General features: G+C 51.1%; 1 protein-coding gene across 1 annotated transcript in view; it reads right to left on the minus strand.

Annotated features, from left to right (window-relative positions):
- Positions 1-3,111: 3,111 nt before the first annotated feature.
- TSHZ1 (teashirt zinc finger homeobox 1) overlaps positions 3,112-19,540 on the minus strand; it is a 76,561-nt gene continuing 60,132 nt past the window's right edge. Inside the window, exon 2 of the mRNA XM_067698823.1 lies at positions 3,112-7,646. Within this exon, the coding sequence (XP_067554924.1) occupies positions 4,453-7,646 (3,194 nt within the window). The 3' untranslated portion in view covers positions 3,112-4,452. The remainder of the gene's footprint in view (positions 7,647-19,540) is intronic.

Below are 19,540 nucleotides of genomic sequence, written 5' to 3' on the forward strand. Positions count from 1 at the left end.
CAGGCATCAAATCACACTGTGAGGCAGAAATTTTAATTCTGGGTATTTATTCTAAGGAAATAACCAAAGATATTCATGGAAATATTGAGTGGAATATTCTTGTGTACTCATCTGTAACACTGAAAACTTGAAAAGAATCTAAATGTTGCTTTTCCAAATTCCAATACAGAATTAATTAATGTTACAGTACATCTCAATAAGATTAGAAATTTTTGATATTTAATGAAATGGGAAAATACACATTATCTACTAACAAGTAAAAAAAGCAAGTACAAAAGTATGTTGAGCATCTATTTTGTAGAAACATGGAAAAAAAAGATGCTAGCACTAACATATTAAGTGATTTTTCTCTAGATGAAAACAATTACTTCCTCCTTTATTTATTTGTGTGTGTGTGTGTGTGTGTGTGTGTTACAAGTTTTCTGCAGTGACTATGTATTACTTTTATTATAAACGGTATGGGAAAATTACAAGCGCTCTCCAAATCTTACTCTTTGGTATCTTTTCAATTTATAATTTGATAATTGGCTTTTAACTGTCTCCACCATCTTCAGAAAAACAATGAAGTAAGCAACAAGAAATTTTACCTTAGAAAAAAGCAGAAACCTTTATTTGTAGGTACAGGTTTCTGAAAATTCGGAAGCAGTTTAGACATGCTTTCAACTAATGTTTCAAAGCTTTTCAAAGATTATCAAATATAGAAATGTAGGAACATAAATCTGAAAAGTTTTTAATCTCTTCCTTTTGCATACAATGCCTCAGAGTTTGTTTCTCTTATATCAACTAGAGTCTACGATTATTTTATAGGCTTTATATCTTTTAAGCCTCAACTAAATAACAATGAACCTCCAAACCCAACCCACATTCAGAGGAATATCCCAAACCTTTGAAAAATCCACATTGAAAGGAAAAAATATTTAGTTATTAAACCCGATATTCAAGCAGCAAATACAAATGCAAAATAGGGTGATGTCTGCGTGTACACAAGGTTACGAGGATGCCTGCTCGCTAGGCCCTCCAGCCTCCTACCAGGCGCAGGTGCGGGGGGTGGGGGGGTGGCGGCAGACCCTCAGGGCCATTTGCCCTCAGGCTCCAGAAGATGCAGCCTATTCCCCTGGGGGAAGGGAGGGAGGGCTCCCCTGAGGAACTGGAGAGCACACAATGCCACCTGTGGAGTCCACTGGGGGACACACAAGACCAGATAAAGGAGGGATGCGTTTCTTCAAATACTGATGAAGGAAGCAGAAACTTGTGTAAGTAAATCCTCAAATTAGAGGCAGCCAATTTGTCCCCTGGATGTTTCCATCTGTATTTATACAAACCGAGTTTCTGTATTACTAGGTAGACCTGTATTCAGTCGAGGATTCTACAAACTCGTAACTAACATCATTTCAACTTACTGTTCAGATTGAACAGAAGATAGAGCTGGCCTGTTCTGCGGCCGATGGGAGCCGCCGCGGGAGGTGATTGGAAGAACGCTTATCTGCTCCGGGGTGGCCGCGTAGAAACCACAGACCCTCCCCTGGGGCCGGTCACACCTGAGGGCAGATCACAGGGCACGCACCCCGGGGCAAAGCCTCGTGGGCTCAGGCCCAAGTTCTGTCAATCATGCGCCTTGTGAGCTTGGGCAAGCGTCCACTGAGCCCAGCAGGGGCTCCCCACCTGCAGAGGAGGTGGAAGTAACAGACCCCCTGGGGCCCTGAGGGAGTTACTCCGTGTGAAACACTCAGAACAGTCCCTGGCGAGGAGCGAGGGCTCCGCGCCAGGGACTTACTAGGATAACTAGGACCCTCGTCAGACAGTAACTTGGATCACCGTCTCATCGGTAGCAAGATGAGCAAGCCTTCTGGCCATCGGCTGGGGAACTCAGAAGGATGACAAGATAACAAGGTGGCTGATGAATTAGAAAAAGGAAAAATGAAGGAAGGGACCCCCCCCCCATTGAGTCCCACGTCCTCACCCCAGTGGTCAACACTCAGCTGCAAGCTTTCAAACGGCCCAGCGGCTCCACGTGGGGACCGAACCCACCCCGTCCCAGCCTCTCACGCCGGTCACACCACCTTACCCGCTGCATCCGCTCAGAATCACAGAACATACATCTGCAGGCCTGTGATAAAATCAACAGAACTTCGAAGGATCATCGTGCAAAGACCCCACTACACTCCACCACAGGCCTGTCACTCCTCCCCGTCACCCCTTGAGCCCAAAGTACGTAATCCCCCAGAAACTGAACCAAAATGTCTAAATGGCTTTAGCTCCTAAACGACAGAGCTGTTTACCCATGAAGGTCAAGAGAAGGCAGCAAACCTCCCTGGCACTCTGCGGCCTCAGCACAGATGGTGCAGAGGTGGCCGCCCTGATTCTCCTCCCACAGGGGTCAAGGGCTTGGCATGGAGGGGAATCATGGAAACGGCACAGCTGAGCGCTGTACGTTCTAAGCTTTCTCAGGATACTATTTTATGAAAACTTAAGCAAAAGGTGGAAAAAGAAATTGTCCTGCTCATGTCGTTATGTACTTCCGCGACAAAGAGGCCAGACTCAGCAGGAAGACCCGGACTTCAGAGCCGCGGTCACAGCGCTTACAGGCCTGGAGTGCCGGTGGTCTTCCGCGCAGAGCAACACCCCTCCGCCGTGCTCCGGTGCAGCTCATTTTATAAAAACTGTACATTTTTAAAAGTGCAGAGATCAGGCTTTCCTCTTTGGAGCAACGCAGAACCAATTCCAAGCCCCCCAGGGTCTGCTGCTATAGAGCAAGACCTGCCCTTCGACCGCCCCCCACCGTTAAGGCTCCGGACGCACACAGAGGATAACCGTAAACATTTCCAAATAGTGCGGAAGCATTCTTCGAAGGAAGCACCTCAGTCCCTCGCTGTACAAGCCAGCCATCGCTCAACGGCTATCCTCAGGAACCCGGTGGCACCCAGCGGGGTTAAACTTTTTAATTATCATCTTAAGAAATGCAACACTGCTCATTTGAACGAAGCGTGTCAGCACACAAATCATGAAATGATGATTCCGACCAGGATTTCTGTTGGTTGATTGCATAAGCCATACCTCTCGTCGCTGAAATAACATCTCAAAGGCAAAATAATGACGACATGACAATCTATGTAAATCAAGAACTGCATGTGGGTTTATTTTACATTTGAGAAAACAGTGGATTTAATTGTGTGAACCGAAATGTACTGTACAATATTAATGATAGAACATCAAAATGTATAATTAATAGTGCATCGCTCGCTCTGTTTTCATTTATTTATTTTTGTCTGATATACATGCATCTGGAAAGATGCAGGTTGCAGTAAAATTTCTCTATTTAAATCAAGCTGCAGGAACTAAATTTTATTCAAAAATTGTGGTTGTACACTATATACACAGAAATTTAATATAAAATGACAATATAAAAAGTTAAAAGAGAAAGCATACAGCCAGAAGGTACAAAGAAAGTTGAATAGATTAAAATGGGACGATATGTAACATACAGGAGTTTTTAAGCTGATGCCGGCAATTTACAAGGAAAGGACTCCAACATTTGCCCCATTTTTTTTTCATTTACCAATGCAGCACGCTTATAGAAAGGTCAGCTTGTACCAAAGCTTACATCTGTAAATAACTATAAACTGCAGTATTTTACAGAAAAAAGAAATAGCATTTTTACACATTTTTAAATAATAGCTTGCATACTTTTTTTTTTTTTTTTTTTTTTTTTTGCCAAAAGTGGCATTTTTTCAGCATCCAGAGGGTTTGGGCATAGTGGCAACTGGGGTGTTTGTTGTCGCTGCTGTTAGTTTTTGTTTTGTTTGTTTTAAACATGTGAAGTTGTGGCTTCCTAACCCCGAGTCCTAGACAACTTTCTGTTTTCCAACAGCTGCATGCATGCTTCCTTCACAAACCAGTTCTGCATATAAAAGCTCGTTTTTTAATTATTAAATAAGTTTTGTGTCTGACACAGCTTTTGATCTGAATGAAATGCCTTTAAGCCTTTTTTTTTCTTTTTTCTTTTTTTTTTTTTTTTGAGTGAAAGGCACAGAAATGCGATTACAGTCCTCAAAGGGTTAAATTTGACACTAGGAGGTTCTATGACCTTTATTGTCATGGCAACTTTGTAATTTTAGGACGTCTTTTCTCATTGTTATTTGTGTCTTTCTTTCCTGCTAAGTAAATGTCTCTGAGTAGTGTGCCCCACTATTTCCTACAAAAGAGAGCTGAACATCGAGAACAGATGTTGAAAATAAAGGTCAGACTTTGACTCACGGAAAAAGAAAAGGAACATGCACGGTCGGACGAAGAGCATATAAATATAACTACAAAATATGTGTAAGAAAGACCAAGGCCCAGACAGGCAGTCAGTCAGCAACAAAGGGCAGGCTGATTTCGGAGGCTCAGGCCAGGCCTAGTGCAGTATGACGACGTTTAGTGCAATGTGCCACGGGCCCGCGCGCGGACCCAGGGCTACTGCTTCTCCAGCTCCGTCACGTAGATCAGGTGGTCCTCGGGGGACTTGCCGTGGGTCTTACTAAGGTGCAGTTTGACTGCGTGCTTGCTCGCGAAAGTCCGGTTGCAGAGCTTGCACTGGAATGTGGAGCCCAGATCGTCCTCGGCGGCTCCCACCGGGCCCAATGCTTTGTTCGCCAGGACTCTGGAGACATTCTGCTGTTCTTGAATCTGATTCAGTGGCAGCTTGGAGAGATCCTTCAAGCTGAAGCCTAAGTGTGTCTCTAGATGACTGATGTACGTGGAAGCAGTTCTGAACTGAGAGGCACAATCGTTGCAAAAGAAAACAGGATGCCCTGTGTCCAGGTTCTTCAGGAACTTGGTCCCCCCTGTCCTCCGCAACTGGTACTTGACGTTGGCCAGCCAGTGGCTGATGGTGGTCATGGAGAGCCCGGTGAACTTGGAGATGTGCACCCGCTCCTGAGGGCCCAGGTCCGACATGATGTACTTACCCTCCGGGGTCTCCCGCAGGCTCGAGGCGAACTGGGCCTGCAGGATGAGCAGGTGCTGCGGATTCCAGTTGGACTGCCGCCCCTTCCTCTTGTGCACGGGCGACAGCTCGTCCACTGCCTCCTCGAAGCTGCTGCCGTCGGCGTCCGACTTCTCCGACACGGTGGAAGGCGTGGAGGACTTGGGGGTCAGCCGGCCCGTGAGGTTCTTCACCATGTCCGAGATGTCCATGAGCGCGCTCTCCCGGAGCGGCGAGGACACGCCGTCGGCGGCACCCGGGGCCAGGGCCTTGCTCTTGGACTTGGTCAGGTCGATGGGCTGGTCGCTGTTCTCGTAGCAGTAGCGGTCCAGGGTGCCGGGCGGCTTGGCGGGCGGGGCGGGGAAGGCCGGCTTGTCCAGCATGCTGGTGCTGATCTTGTAGAGCATGGCCAGCGGGTCCAGCGAGGGGCTCACGGGCCTGGACACTTTGCCCAGGTGGGTGTTCATGATGGACTGCAGGGCGCTCAGCGGGTTGATGAAGGAGGGCTCGGGCGAGTGGTCCGTGATGATGCCCAGGTTGTTACAGCCGTTGGTGACTTTGGCCTTGAGGGGCTCTGTGCCGTTCGGGGTGTGGGCGTCCACCGCACCCTCCTTCCTGGTCTTCCCCGCTTCGGCTTCGGGGCCCTTCTTCTGCTGGGGCCTGCCGCCGCCGCCCAGGTCCTCGGCCCTGGGGAAGTCCTTATTCTCCTTGGCCGCGGGGGACGCGGCCTTGGCCGGCGACCCCTTCTCCTTCTCCGCCGGCCTCTCCTCCTTCTTCACGCTGACCTTGCCCGTGACCTTCTCCACCAGCTCCTCCATGGCCGACACGTTGCTCTTGTGGGGCGGCGGCGTGAGGCTCCCCGGGGAGTGCAGGAGCGCGCCGTGCTCCGAGGACAGAGGCTTCACGCTGCTGGCGTAGGACGGCTGCATCTGCACGCTCTGCACGGTCGGCAGCGGCTTCACGGTGCCCGGCAGCTGGTAGGCGGCGTGGATGCTGGGGTAGCCGCCCCACGAGGGGGCGCCGTTCTGGGCTTTGCTGATGGCCGTGGAGACCGTGTTCTCCAGGGACTTCAGGATGTCCACCCCGCCCCTGGGGCTGTCGTCCAGGTCCTCCTCGCGGAGGTACTGGTAGAGGGTGGTGGGCTCGAACTTGTCAGCGGCGTCCTCACCCTCCTCCTTGATCTGCTTGTCTGCGTCCCCGGACGCCGCCGGCAGCGCCTTCTCCTTCTCGGGCTCCTTCTTCTCCTCTGAGGTCGCGGACCCCGAGGGAGAGTCGGGCTGCTTTTTGACGTGGGCGGCGGGCAGCCGCGTGTGCGTGGTGGGGGGCAGGGGAATGGACTGGATCTTCTCCTCCACCATGGGGTCCAGCACCAGCTGCTTCCCTTTCTTGGAGGCGGAGGTGGTCACTTTCAGGAAGTGGCCGGTGACCATCATGTGGGCGGTGAGCTGCTGCAGGGTGTCGTGGGAGCTGCCGCACTCCATGCACTTGAGGATCTGGGCCTTGCGGGCCTCGAACTGCCAGGTGTAGCTGGCCCCGTTCTGGTAGCCGTAGCGGTTGTTGGGCGTCACGTACGGGTTGGTCGACTTCTGGTCCTTGGCTGACTCGCTCGGCGCCACTTCGGCCGTGACGCCCGCCGGCTCGGGGGAGCAGGGGGCCGCCAAGTCCTGCAGCGCCCGCTTTTTGGCGGAAGGGACCAGCTTGGTGATGGCCGGCACCGGCTCCTTGAGAGGCACTTTCTGGTAATGCTTCGTCTTGATCATGTGCACGCTCAGGTCCTGCAGGGACTCGAAGGAGTGGCCGCAGTACATGCACTTGAGTACCTTCTGCGCGTCCTCCTTGCCCTCCATCTCCATCAGGGAGCGCTTCCTGGGCTTGGACCACCGCTTGGTCTTCTCGGAGTCCTTGTCCCTGTTGTTGTCGCGGTAGTGCCCCGTCTCGTTCATGTGCACCGTCAGCTCCACCAGCGTGTCGTACGCGGCGCTGCAGTCTTTGCAGCGGAACTTGCTGGCGCCCGTGAACACGGAGCCGTACAGCTTGTTGTTCTGCCGGTAGAGCTGCACGGTGCTGAAGAGGCTGGGCTCGGGCAGCAGCCCGTACGAGGACGTCTGCTGCAGCGTCTTGGCCAGGGCAGCCTGGTGCCAGTCGTACCCGGAGCCGCCGCTGGCGCTGGTGCCGGTGCCGGAGCCGGAGCCCGAGCTGGGGGTGCTCGCCGTGGTCCCGGTGGCCCCCGCGGTACTGGTGGGGGGCGTGGCGGCGGGGGTGGAGCCCTCCTTCTGGCCGGCATCGCTGTTGCCGGTGGTCGAGCCGGACTTCTTCAAATCCAGAGCCAAGCTGGACCAGCAGGACCCCGAGAAGAGGTTTGCATACACGGCCTTGATCTGGGCCAAGCTGTCCTGGGGGTAGGAGACGCCCTCCCGGCCCTGGGCCTCCTCTTTCTCTTCCTTGCAGGAAGAGCTCTTGAAAGGGGCTGGCTGGTCGCTGCTTTCGCTGAACGGCGACCCGTAGCCGGCGTCCTGATTAGTCGCGGTGCTGATGGGGGAGTTCTGGTAGCTCGGGGCCTCCTTGAGCTCCGCCTCCTCATTGCACACGAAGTCGCTTTCCTGAACGTCCAAAGGCAGCCCATCCTCCTCCACGTTTTCTTCATCTATTTCTGCTGCCTTCAGTTCTTCCTCAGGAACGTAAGCTAGGAGAGAAAAATGGAACACCGTGAGGAGACGTAAATCATCTCCAAGGACGCGGCCTCCCCAGCAGTTAGATGATCTTTAAAAAGATGTTTCTCAGCCGAGCTCCCAGGCTACAAGGCTACCTCCACTTTATATATCTACCCCTTCTGCAGCTCGACGGCAGGAAACAGGTTTCCACCAAGACAATCCCCCCTCCTAAGTGAATACATTTCCACGGAAGGGCGGCATCTGTCCTCTTCTTAAAGATGTCAGTGTGGCCGTCACAGCTGGGTGGGAAGGGAAGGGACCCCTCCTCATGCAGGCTCCTCTTTTTGTAAGCAGCGGGGGTCCCTCGTGCCTCCCCGTGGCAGGGGGCAGGGGGACCTGGTTGTCAACTTCTAGGGCAAGATAATACACAGACAGTATTCTATGGCTTCCATAAATAAAAACGTTCCTCAATGGCAAGCGATAAAAATACTCTGGTCTCCACTAAAAAGGAGAAAGCGACATAGCCCCACCAGCGCCCCCCTGCCTGGATGGAGCAGAAGTCTCCCACAGGTGACACCCGACAGGGGTCAAAGAGCCACGTCTGTACAAAGCAGCATTATTCACAAGAGCCAGAAGGTGGAAATAACCTAAATGTCTGTTGACGGATGGATGGGTGAACAAAATGTGGTTTATACAGACCATGGAATATTATTCAGCCTTTAAAAGGAAGGAGATTCTGACATATGCCATGGCATGGATGAACCCTGAGGACGCTACGCTCAGTGAAATAAGCCAGACGCAAAAAGACGAATACTGTAGGAGTCCCCTTAGATGAGACACCTAGAGCAGTGAGGCTTACAGAGACAGGAAGTGGAACCGCGGTTTCCAGGGCCTGGGGGAGAGGGAGGAATGGAAAGTTGGTGTTTAATGGCTTCAGAGTTTCAATCTGGGAAGACGCAAAGTTCTGGAGGTGTATGGTGGGTATTGCTGCATAACAGGGTGAATGTACTTAATACCACTGAACCATGCACTTGATTAAAATGGTAACTTTTGTGTTACGGATATTTTGGCACAATAAAACAAATTCTATTCTCAACAAGGCCTATAGTATACGCTACAGTGGCCCGCTACAGGCCACAGCTGCACAGAGGGTGACTTCTCAGGGTGAAGGCGGCATCTCCCAGAAAAACTCAGGATACGGACAGCTGTCCCAAGCAGGGGAGGGATGGATGGCATGTAAACCGCTAGATGGAATCCGACCTTCTACTGCAACACATTTTAGACCCTTTACTATGTGACGGATGTTGTCAGTCCCCAAGGGGACATCATTGCCTGCACCTCTTAACTGATTTGACCAAAGCATACTTTTACTTTTACTTCTTTTTCCTTTTTTTTTTTGAGGGAACAATTAGTGTTCCGTCAACTGCCTGGGAAATTTGGGGTTAAGATATTTCCAGAAAGGCCCCATTAAAATGCACTGATACGACCTGAGAGGGTGTCTCATTAAGTAGAATCACTCATTATCACGTTATCAGCACCAGACCCCAAGGGAACGTGCAGAGAGCACCGCGTTTTCAGGACAGTGATGGAGAGACAGAGAAGGAGGTGGCTGCCCAGAGGGCGGACGCGGGCAGGAGGGAGACACACGGGAGGGTCTGCGCCCACACGCCGAGAGCTCCAGGCACGATCGCTCGTGAGCACAAGTGAACACGTGGCGAGTGACAGCCGCTCCACGGGGCCCTTCAGCATCCCTGCCCACCCCCGCTTCCCCTCGCGGCCGTCCCCACGCCTGGGTGGCAGCATTGAGCGACCCAGGCACGTATGTCCACAGTGTTTCCCAGCGGAAGGCAGAACTGCATCAGAGTCCACTAACGCGTCGGGGAATTACAGCCCGTGAGTCCCGCGCCGTCGCGGGGGACTCGCTGCCATACCTCCGGGGTGTGTTTGTCACCCACCGGTCCTCACTCTGCGGGTGGCATCTCAGGGCCTGGAACCGCACGCACATGACTTGCTTGGCATCTGCCCACCTGCATGTCCATGTCCCAGCAGAGTGGAATGTCATCAGGCCCTGCTGTATCCCGGGCCTGCCCTGCTCCCGACAGAGCAGCCTGCACCTGGGGGCCCCCAGGCTGAGCTCAAACGCCTCCTGTAGGCCACCCCCAGCCCCAGGGCGACAGTTACTCCTGGAACCACACAGAGCAAACCCCGGCCTCCTAAGGGTCACTGGTTTCTGCCGTTCCCTCCCTTGGACACCCATCCCCCGTTATCCAGGAGGTGGAGGGGGACCCCTAATGCGCCTGCCTTCCTGGAGCTCGTCTCCCAGGGGAGACACGAAGCTGGGTGAGCAGGCAGCCAGGGGAGCCCCAGGGCGGACCCGGGGGCATCCTGGGACCCGCCGGCATCCCCTGCCCCGGGCCGAGCATCCCCGCGGGGACGCGGCCCCCAGCCCCCCTGCCCAGAGCACTCCGGGTGTGACACCGTGCTCTCCGGGGCCAGGGCGCCGCCGGCTTCCTCCACCCGCCCTGCCTGTCACTCTTGGCCGGTCCCTCCACAGCCTCTTTCCAGCCAACCTTGACTTCTTCCGTGACTCCTCCAGGGCACGCCCGCGAGCACTGGACCCACGTCCACCTGCGAGGCCACTGGGTGCAGGCCCTCGGCTCTCCCGCCCCGTCGGGGGAAGCTGGCCTTTGCGATGCCTGTAGTCTGAGTCCGCCTCACGGGTGGCACATAGAAGGGGCCCCAGCTGCTGTGACCGGAGTCCGTCGCGACGTGGGCGTTCCACAGGCACCCCCAGTCAACTTCATGCAGACACACGACTGCCCCTGCCCCCTCCAGCCCCCGCCCCAGTGACAGCCCACTTCCTCCTCCTGAGCTGGGAGTCTCCTGACTCAGCTGTACTGAATCACCCCGAACAAGTGTCCACGCCAGAAGAGCGACGGCTGTCCTCAGTGCCTCCCGTGGTCCAGCTCCACAGCCAGCAGGGCCCCTGCCCTAATTCAGACCCTCCAGCCTCTCATCAGATGTGCAACAGCCGCCCAGCTGGGCCTCTTGCCCTCCTGTCCTGCCACGCTCTTTCTTCCTCCACAACTCCTGAGCTAAAATCGCTGTTAGAGTCCACGAGCTGCACAGGGGGCGCAAATCCTCACGTGCACCCCTCCCTCCGCCACATGTCCAGTCCCCGCGCATCCTGGTCCCAGGGGGCACCCCACCCACATCTCCACCTGGTGACGATGCTCGTCCTCAAGGGGAGGCTCAGATGTCATCTCCTTCATGATGCCTTTTAATCCCCTCCCAGAGTTCATTCCCGGAAGCATTAAGAGATATCTACCTGTCTGTCCTCATAATCAAACCGTGAACTTGCTCCTTCAACTAAAATTGCTGAGTGCCACCCCTGCCTACCTCCCCCAGCTGGGCATTTTCTTTCTTCACCCTATTTTAACCCTCACAACCCTTCAAGTTAGCATCCCTGAAAATGCCCATTTTGAAGATGAGAAAACTGGTCTTCGAGAAGTTGACCGACCTCCCCAAGGTCCCAGAGGACACAAATAAGGATTCAAAGGCGGGTCACCTGACTCCCAGCCGGAGGTCAAGCCACTCTGCCAGCATCAGGACCGAGTTACTTTCCTTTGTCTCATTAGCATCTCAATGCCAACAAACACTTTGAGTAAATGCTTGTGGATGAATTAATGACCCCAAGGTAATTCTTTTTTTTTTTTTTCTTTTTTGGCTGCGCTGCACAGCACGCAGGGATCTTAGTTCCCTGACCAGGGATTGAACCCATACCCCCTGCAGTGGAAGTGCAGAGTCTTAACCGCTGGACCGCCAGGGAAGTCCCTGGCCCAAAGTAATTCTGTATCAGTGTTTAGGACACCTCTTATGTGCCCATCATACTGTTATAATTGAGAGAATCTCAATGAAAAAAGAGTAAAAGGAGAGAAATTTTTTGACACCCTTTGGCCCAATAATTTTACTTTTGGAAGGATAGCCTCAGAAGGTGACATGAAATACAGAATAAGCTTCATGCACAAAGATGTCCTTTATGGTATTATTCCATATAAAATTCGCCACTACCTGAATCTTCAACAATAATTGGTAGTTAGGTGACTTTTCGTTTATTCCTAAGATGCAATATTATTCAAACGTTTAAAAAACTATGTTTTAATGACAAGGGGAGAGGCATTCAATGGAAAAAGCAGAAGACAAACCTATTCACAGTACAACGGAAAAATCCTTTTCGAAAATGTTACTAGTGGTTTTTTTCTAGATAATGAATATACGGGCTTGTTGACTGAAGTGGCTCTTGATCAGTATCTCTGTTTTCAAAATCTTCTTCAGTGTTTTCAATTCAACAAGCACGTATTAGCCATTTCACACCATTTCTGGAATGAAATAGCTGGAAACAGCCACTAGCCCCACGCTGGGAATTAAGGAGCCTGGAAGGGCAGGGCCCAGCCTGGGGGAGGGAACGTGGGAAGGGCTTTGTCCGTTGTTACTTTTATATTTTTTAATGCTAAAAAGTAAGAGGTGGGAAGAACAATGAAGGGGTGCAGATGGCATTAGGGTTCCTGTAGCAGAATTTCGGGGGTGCCGAGAGTCTGCCCGCACAAAGGCCGCCTCCGTCTTCCTCCCGGCCCTGCTCCTGCATCCTCACCTCCTTCAGCCTTCCCTAGGGAGGGGGCTGCCAGGTCCCACGGACAGGGGGGCAGGAGGCGAGGCCTCTCCTGAGACCCACAGTCCACCAGCTCAGTGGTCACTGTGCTGCATCCCTTTAGCCTTCCACCAGCACGGTCGCTGTCCGTTTCTAGACTCCCAGGATTCCTGCTTTTACCACACACTCCTCCACTTTGTTCATCCTGATGCACTGAAGTTCTTTGGCTGCTTTACTATTCTACCATGTACTTTTAGCTCAGCGTGTCTATTTTTTTAATGAGTGAACTTTTCAATTCTAATTTACAAGGGGCACGAGGAAACACAGACCTAGGGGGCAGCTGGGGGCCATCTGTCTTGTGTCCCCACCACTGGACGCCCATCTGACCCCGGAGTAGCTTTCCTGCCCCTCCTCGGGGGCACCGGGCCTGGTAGAATCAGCGCTGGAAGGAAGTGCCCCCGCCTCCCCAGGCAGCCCGCCCACGAGCACTTCCCTCCCGCTTCTCACGCCACCCTTCCCAGCGCTGGTCCATATATCACCCTACTCGGCAGCGTGCGTGGCCACGTGAGGATGCAGCTGATAACAGATGCTAACGGGTACGAGGGACTCCTTTACAGCCGTGCCTGAGCCCCCTCTCCCTACCCCCCAACCTCTCCCACCTTCCAAAACTGGGCTCACATCCTGGAACCAGAGCCCTCAGAAGGATCCAGAATCTACCGGGTTTCACTTTAAGAGTGTGGGCCTGGGGCAGGCGGGCAAGGGCTGTGCAGGTGGAAATTCCCAGACCGGACCCCACGGTGCCTGGAAGCAAGACCACTGGGCGCCTGGCTTCAGCCCCAGGCGGGGACATACCCGAGACACGTCCCCCCTCAGCCACATCTGTCCCACACAGCGAGTGCAGGAGCGACCCCAGGCGTGCAGGGGGTAGGGATGGCGTTCACCGGCTCGTCCCCGTTGGGTCCACGCTATGGGGCCATTGCTGTGGCTCCCTGTTGAAGGACAGACCCCCATCGTTAGCGGGACCTGAGGACAGACTTACAGAAGGGACAGACCCCATCCTCCGGGCCTCAGTTTCCCCAACAGTGGGGCTATAGGAAGTATTCATGGAAACGGCAGACCACCATCGTCATCACCAAGTCCCCCTCTATGCTTGCTGGCCCCTCCTCCCCATCTTGCTCTGCAGACAGACCGTCAAGATGAACTCGGAAATGCCCACGATGGGCAGTCCTCCCACGGCTGTCAGCGGGCGCCCCGCGCAGCCTCAGGCCTCACCAACTGTTGCTCACATCGCATAAATGGGGACAAGAGGAACAAAACAATGAGCTCTCGTCCCAGGGGAAGCGGTCCCCTCACTGGCCCTTGTCACTGTGTAGCAACCAGACGTGAGATTTGGGCCGATGGATTATTCGGGATGTTAGCCCTTGAACTTCTGCACCACCCAAGGCCCCTCCGCCTTCCTACAGTTTCCCTGATCACAGCCACACAGAGGAAGGAGCGGGAGGTGGGAACTCATACAGAGCACTTCCTGGTTAGGCTCTTCCCCAGGCCCCAGGGGGCGGGCCCTGGAAATAAATGACAAGAATCAGGTTGGGGAAATTTGTTTATCCAAGCTCTCTTTTCCTCATTAGCACACGCAATTGAGAGCTGGCTGTGAATGAGGAAAAGGGAGATTCAAAAGTGACAACTATAAAACACAGGTCGTTGGTCCCTGCTTGGGCACTGGCTTACAGTAAATACCAAACTTGGCTATTGTATTGCCACCTGGTGAAACTATACGATCATACCAAATTACATGTTTAGCTATATCAAACTAGGTTTTCGACTGGCAAACGTGATACCCACGAACAGATGGCCATTACGTCAAAATATATTTACAATTCACAAAAGGGGCTTACACACACCTCGGTGATAAATGAACAGCTTCAATTCATCGTAAAATCTTGCAAAACACACTTTCTTCCAAATTTATCATCGATCACTTGTAAAGTAACTTCACCTCTGTTACAAAGAGAGCAGGTGGGTTTGGTGGAAGAGGATATTAGGAAATAAAACATGCAGAGAAAGCACCCAGGTCAGAGCCCATTCCGCGCTACTCTGAAAGGACAGCAACATACAAGTGGGATGTACGTTAATTTATGGAACTAAGTTCTAAATTTTTTGCAGAAAGGTTGACAACCTGCCACGCAAATCTGAAAGCCCCGTTCTGCTGTGATGTAGGAGGAGCAAAAATATTTCTCTCCCTCTGGCAAATTTCAGTCGTCTGGTACCAGTCGCTCACGTACCAGTTTGCTAAACCATCCGATTGGTAACGATTACTTCTTTACCTAAAACCCAACAGAGGCCATTTTTTAGAATTGTAGAGTCTGTAAATAAAATGGCCTATGGTTTTTACCGAATTCTAAGTTTCATTAGAAATTCACAGGTAACTTCTTTAAAATAAATATAACGTCTTCCCTTTCTCCCTGCCCCCGAATTCAATTTCAAGTTATGGGGGGGGGGTGTCCCCTCCCATTCCTCCCAGTGAGCGCCTCAGGTATTAATCTTAGGCCTGTAGTTTGTTGCAGTTACAACAATGTAATTTAACATTAAGTGGGAAAGCACAAATTAAGGGCTTAAACCTCAATTAAAAAGACTGAAAACTTTCTGTGATTTTCAGCAATGTCAGGAGGAAAAAGGAGAGAGAAAATATATGAGAATCTTGAAAAATTAAAAGAGAAGTTAAAATGAAATGAAGAGCAAAAGCTAAATAACTCTTGTATGAACCTAAGAAAACACGCAGCTACTTCACTACCAACGAACTGCGTGTTAATATACGATGCACAAATTAAAAAGCCAGCCACCCCCAAGACATGCGTGGCCAATGCCAAGCATGGGGAAATCCACGTTTTCGGTTATTGCCTCTTGGTTTGGGGAGGGATATACACCACGCTAGGACAGTCTGATGAGTCTGGGTCTACAGACCCAATATTAGCCAATTAGGTCCCAAACCAGGTTCCGACCTGGTATTTTCTACCACCTGAAACGAGAAAAGACTTTTGTCAGATAGAGTGACGGATGACATTTAGAAATCTGGAGGGGAGATGTGGGCTTGAAATCTCTCTTCAAATGGCTGAAACAAGAATAAAGAAATGTAACTCAGCACACATCGAACCCCACGCAGGGCTTACGTCTCAGACACGTGTCTCCAAGTTCAAATCCAGCAGCCCATTCTCGTAAACGCACAGGGTAAAAGAAGAGAGGAAACATCAAGTCTTTGGGGACTGGGGTGTGGATGGGAACAGGGCAGGGCACACCCCTGCAGCTGTCAACAACACAGCAACTATTAACACAAAGTCAGGAGGACTTTTGTCTTTAAATATATTACAGTCTATATAAATTATGTACCAATGTGATCCACCGAGAGCCAGCATCCCCTTCGTAATTACTGCTGTACTTGGCTGGAAGCTTAATACAAGGTCACACGTACCTGACTTCCTTGAAATCCCCTTAATAACAATAATGGCGTCTGAATCAGTTACATCCACACTATCCTATCAGAAAGTATCGTTCTCTTATCATAATAATTGGGTTTATTCTTACTATTACCAGTGAATTCTCCTAATTGCTCTCCTAGACGCTTTTTTGGAAATTTTGCCTAGGCAGAGGCAGAGAGCTAGAGAGACAGAGAGACTTGTCAAAACTTCCAAGCTTGGACAGAGTGATTACTTGTCACGCTCTTTCGTTTTCAATATAAGCTACAGTGTTCTGAAAGTTCACATGGGTACAAATATACCAAAATACATTAAAATATTTGTAGAAATTTTTATTGTTAGTGATGAAACTGAGAACAACATACGTCACGAAGTGAATGAATACAACTGTTTAGTCTAAAAGATCTGGATGAGAGCAGCTACTGAATCACAGAAGACAGAGTCAACTCAACGTCGTTGCATCTTCTCTGCTAAAACCCTCAGCTCCCCTCTGCCCTCGCCTACCCGCACCCTGCGGAACGCTGATGAATGAGTAAGCCTGGAAATGGTAACTGGGGTATGATATCCTCCTTTTACGATTACTTCCAGAAAGAAATGACATTCCTCCCCATCAAATAAAACAAAGACTCCAAATCGTCATTTCTGCGATTTCTTTTTGTGTCAAAACAGCTTTGCCGTCACTCCCCCCGCCCCGCCTGAGCCAAGCACGCGGCGTGGAGCGTGACACGGTGAGCACACGCGGCGTGTCCTGCCGTCAGCGGGACAACGCGCAGAGCAGCTGTGCCGGCCTCGGCGTCAGGACGAGCACAGGCGAGGCGAGAAGCCACCAGCCTCCACGTGGGTGTGGGTGTGTGAGTGTGTGCAGGTGTGAGCACATAAAAACCACAAAACACATAGACCCCATCAGCCCCGAGATGAGAACAAGACAACTGGATCTTACAGTTAGACGTCACTTTTTTTAAACAGCTTAAATCTTGTTAATATTGTTTTGCCATAAAATGCGCCTTCTAGATGCCAACGTGTCCCTAAAGATGTGCTGTCATCCTGAGTCACATAAAATCCCGTGCGTTCTGATGCACGTGGCCAGAGGGTAAAGTATACGGTCCCTGCTAGAGGTGAATCTGACACCAACAACATGTGCCCCGGTGGTTTACAATGTAAATACCCACATATTGTCTGGAAAAATATGTTCCTCTCAAATTGTCATTATACAATGAGGCACGTGCGTCTTCAGAGAATTAGATCGATTCTTTTTCTCAACTACCAGCCCAAATTTTTTTAAAATATCTTTGCTTCTTTAAAGAAAAGAAGATTTGCTCTGATATTCAACAGTCATTTGAAGAAGGGGGAGAAGTGACAGCTGTCTTTGGTTTTTAATGGCTAACTGGAATAAAGTTCCAAATTCCCCGGAGTCTGAGTAACCCTGGCTCTGAGCAATTAGAGCCAGGGTTCCTCAGACAGATGAGCAAAAAGTGTGGGTGCCTCACGGAGAGAGCAGAGCAACAATAGAAGAAAGGCTTCCCCCGATCATGATTTGCTTTCTAAAAGCCAGCTTGAAATCTATCCTTTGCCATCCAGCAGATACCAACTTGCTTACTCAAAATAGCCACTCACACAAGGTAACCGGCACGCATCCATACCTGTTCCTACCTGATGACAACACATCCCGATGAAAACTAAAAAACGTGTTCTTTCAATAAAAGATGCTCAGCTTCTGCCATGTCCCCAAATTCAGATATTTGGAATCGTTCAGATATTGGCATTTAATATAACAGGCCAGATGACCAAATGCTTCCATCTTTAACTGACTTGGATTTTAAGTAATAGCGTCTAGACAGAAGAAAGGTAGTGATACTGGAAAAGGCAATGTATGAATATAGCATTTTAGTGTGAAAATATGTTGAGTAACCCACATTAACACACTTGAATTTACAAGGATGTTACACTTGGCATACAGAGTAGTCCTTTGGCTAGAAAAACTGATTTTTCTGGAAGCAGGGCGACAGGTATAGGATATCTCGGGAATTGAGTTCCAGTTTGTTTTGTTTTGTTTTTTGCGGTACGCGGGGCTCTCACTGTTGTGGCCTCTCCCGCTTTAGAGCACAGGCTCCGGACGCGCAGGCTCAGCAGCCATGGCTCACGAGCCCAGCCGCTCCGCGGCATGTGGGATCTTCCCGGACCGGGGCACGAACCCGTGTCCCCTGCGTTGGCAAGCGGACTCTCAACCACTGCACCACCAGGGAAGCCCGCGTTCCAGTTTCTGAGGAAGGTTAAACAGCACTAGCAGTTCAAATAAAATGGCTCTTCCTCATACGGACAAGGAAGGGAGTAAAATGACGTTTCAGACAGAGAGAAAGCCACTCTAAAAGTGGATCATTTATAATGACAGGGAAACGCAGAAAAGCCAAGTTCTCTTCCCTCCAAGTTTTCGAGACAGGGGTCTAAGAGGTGTCCTAAGAGCACCCTGGGGTTTTACTGGCTGAAGATAACCCTTGCTGGCAGCCCATCAGGGAGGAGGAAAGAGCCTGCCCCTACTCACCTCTCCCCCGCCAGCCAACCACACCCCTGCCTCCCTCCCTCGGCATGAAAAGAGCGTGTTATTAGCAGAGGTCTGCTGGGGAGGCCGGCACCTCGTGCTGGTGGTTCTCTCGTGATCCTAATCTCCAAGATTTACCTGCTTTTCCCCTTCTATCTGATAAACTATACATTCCAGCATTCTCATTAGGGTTCCCATCACCAAAGGGAGTGGAGCTGAATCAGTCACGGCCCCCTCCCCGCTTGGCTCTGTCGAGGTGATTTCATTGAAACGTTCATTTCCATCCCTGCTGGCAACATCAGAATGGAAGTATTTAACCTGTTTCCATTACTTATACAAATTACCATGATGGGGTAGGACAGGCGTTAGCATCGCGCACGCAACTGACTTCCACACATTCTTTACAGGAAGCGTGAGAAGGAACATTGCTAGATCATATTATCCAGACTCGATAATGTTCTCCCTGTTACCAGATTCATTAACTTGGCACACTGGCATTTCACTTGCTTTCTGTGGAAAAATTGCCGGGCTAGCTGGGCTCATTTAATTTGGAGAAGGAAAGCTTTGTCAGCGATGATGTTTTGATCAGGTGCGCTAAGAAGGCGGGGAGGGGAGGGGGGAGGGGGAGGAGGGAGGGGCAGGAAACAAGCCGGGGAACAGGAAACAACCTTGTCGAAAATGTTACCTTCCTGATGCCAATGATGAGAGCGGAGTCAGTGAACGACGCCGGTACTCAAAGATGGCTGTCACTTCAGATAGACACCGGCACGACTCACCTAGACAGGTGACACTTTGGTGCAGCTAAATCCTGCTGCATTATTGAACACCTGGAGATGGGGCTCAGGCAAACTGCGGGTCTGGGATGCCTGGGGCACCTGGAGATGTGAATTCAGCAGGTGGATGGATTTCACTCCCCTTCTGCATCCTTAAGTGAGGCTGGGGATACAGTCCCCTGGCTACAAAGACGGAGGAGGGGCTGGAGTCACAGTCTGGGTTCTAGCCTCGAGCTTTCTTCCCTTTTTTTCCCCTGAGATCCAAAGCAGGGGCTAGAGCGATGCTCCTAGTCATCAGGGGAGACTCGGGGCCCTTACACTAGTCATTCTTTTCCTGGTTAGAAATCTCACGGAAACAATTCCTGGTTAGTCTAAAGACATTTCCTCTTTTGATTTCTTCTGGAAGTCCAAGGTGCCCTGAGTCAACCTCGAGACCACACCTCTAGAAGCTCTGGCTGCGGGTGGGAGTCCTGGAGGACGTACAAGGTTCGACAGCTTC

Source organism: Pseudorca crassidens, chromosome 12 (genome assembly GCF_039906515.1).
Source record: "Pseudorca crassidens isolate mPseCra1 chromosome 12, mPseCra1.hap1, whole genome shotgun sequence".
NCBI classification, from domain to species: domain Eukaryota; kingdom Metazoa; phylum Chordata; class Mammalia; order Artiodactyla; family Delphinidae; genus Pseudorca; species Pseudorca crassidens.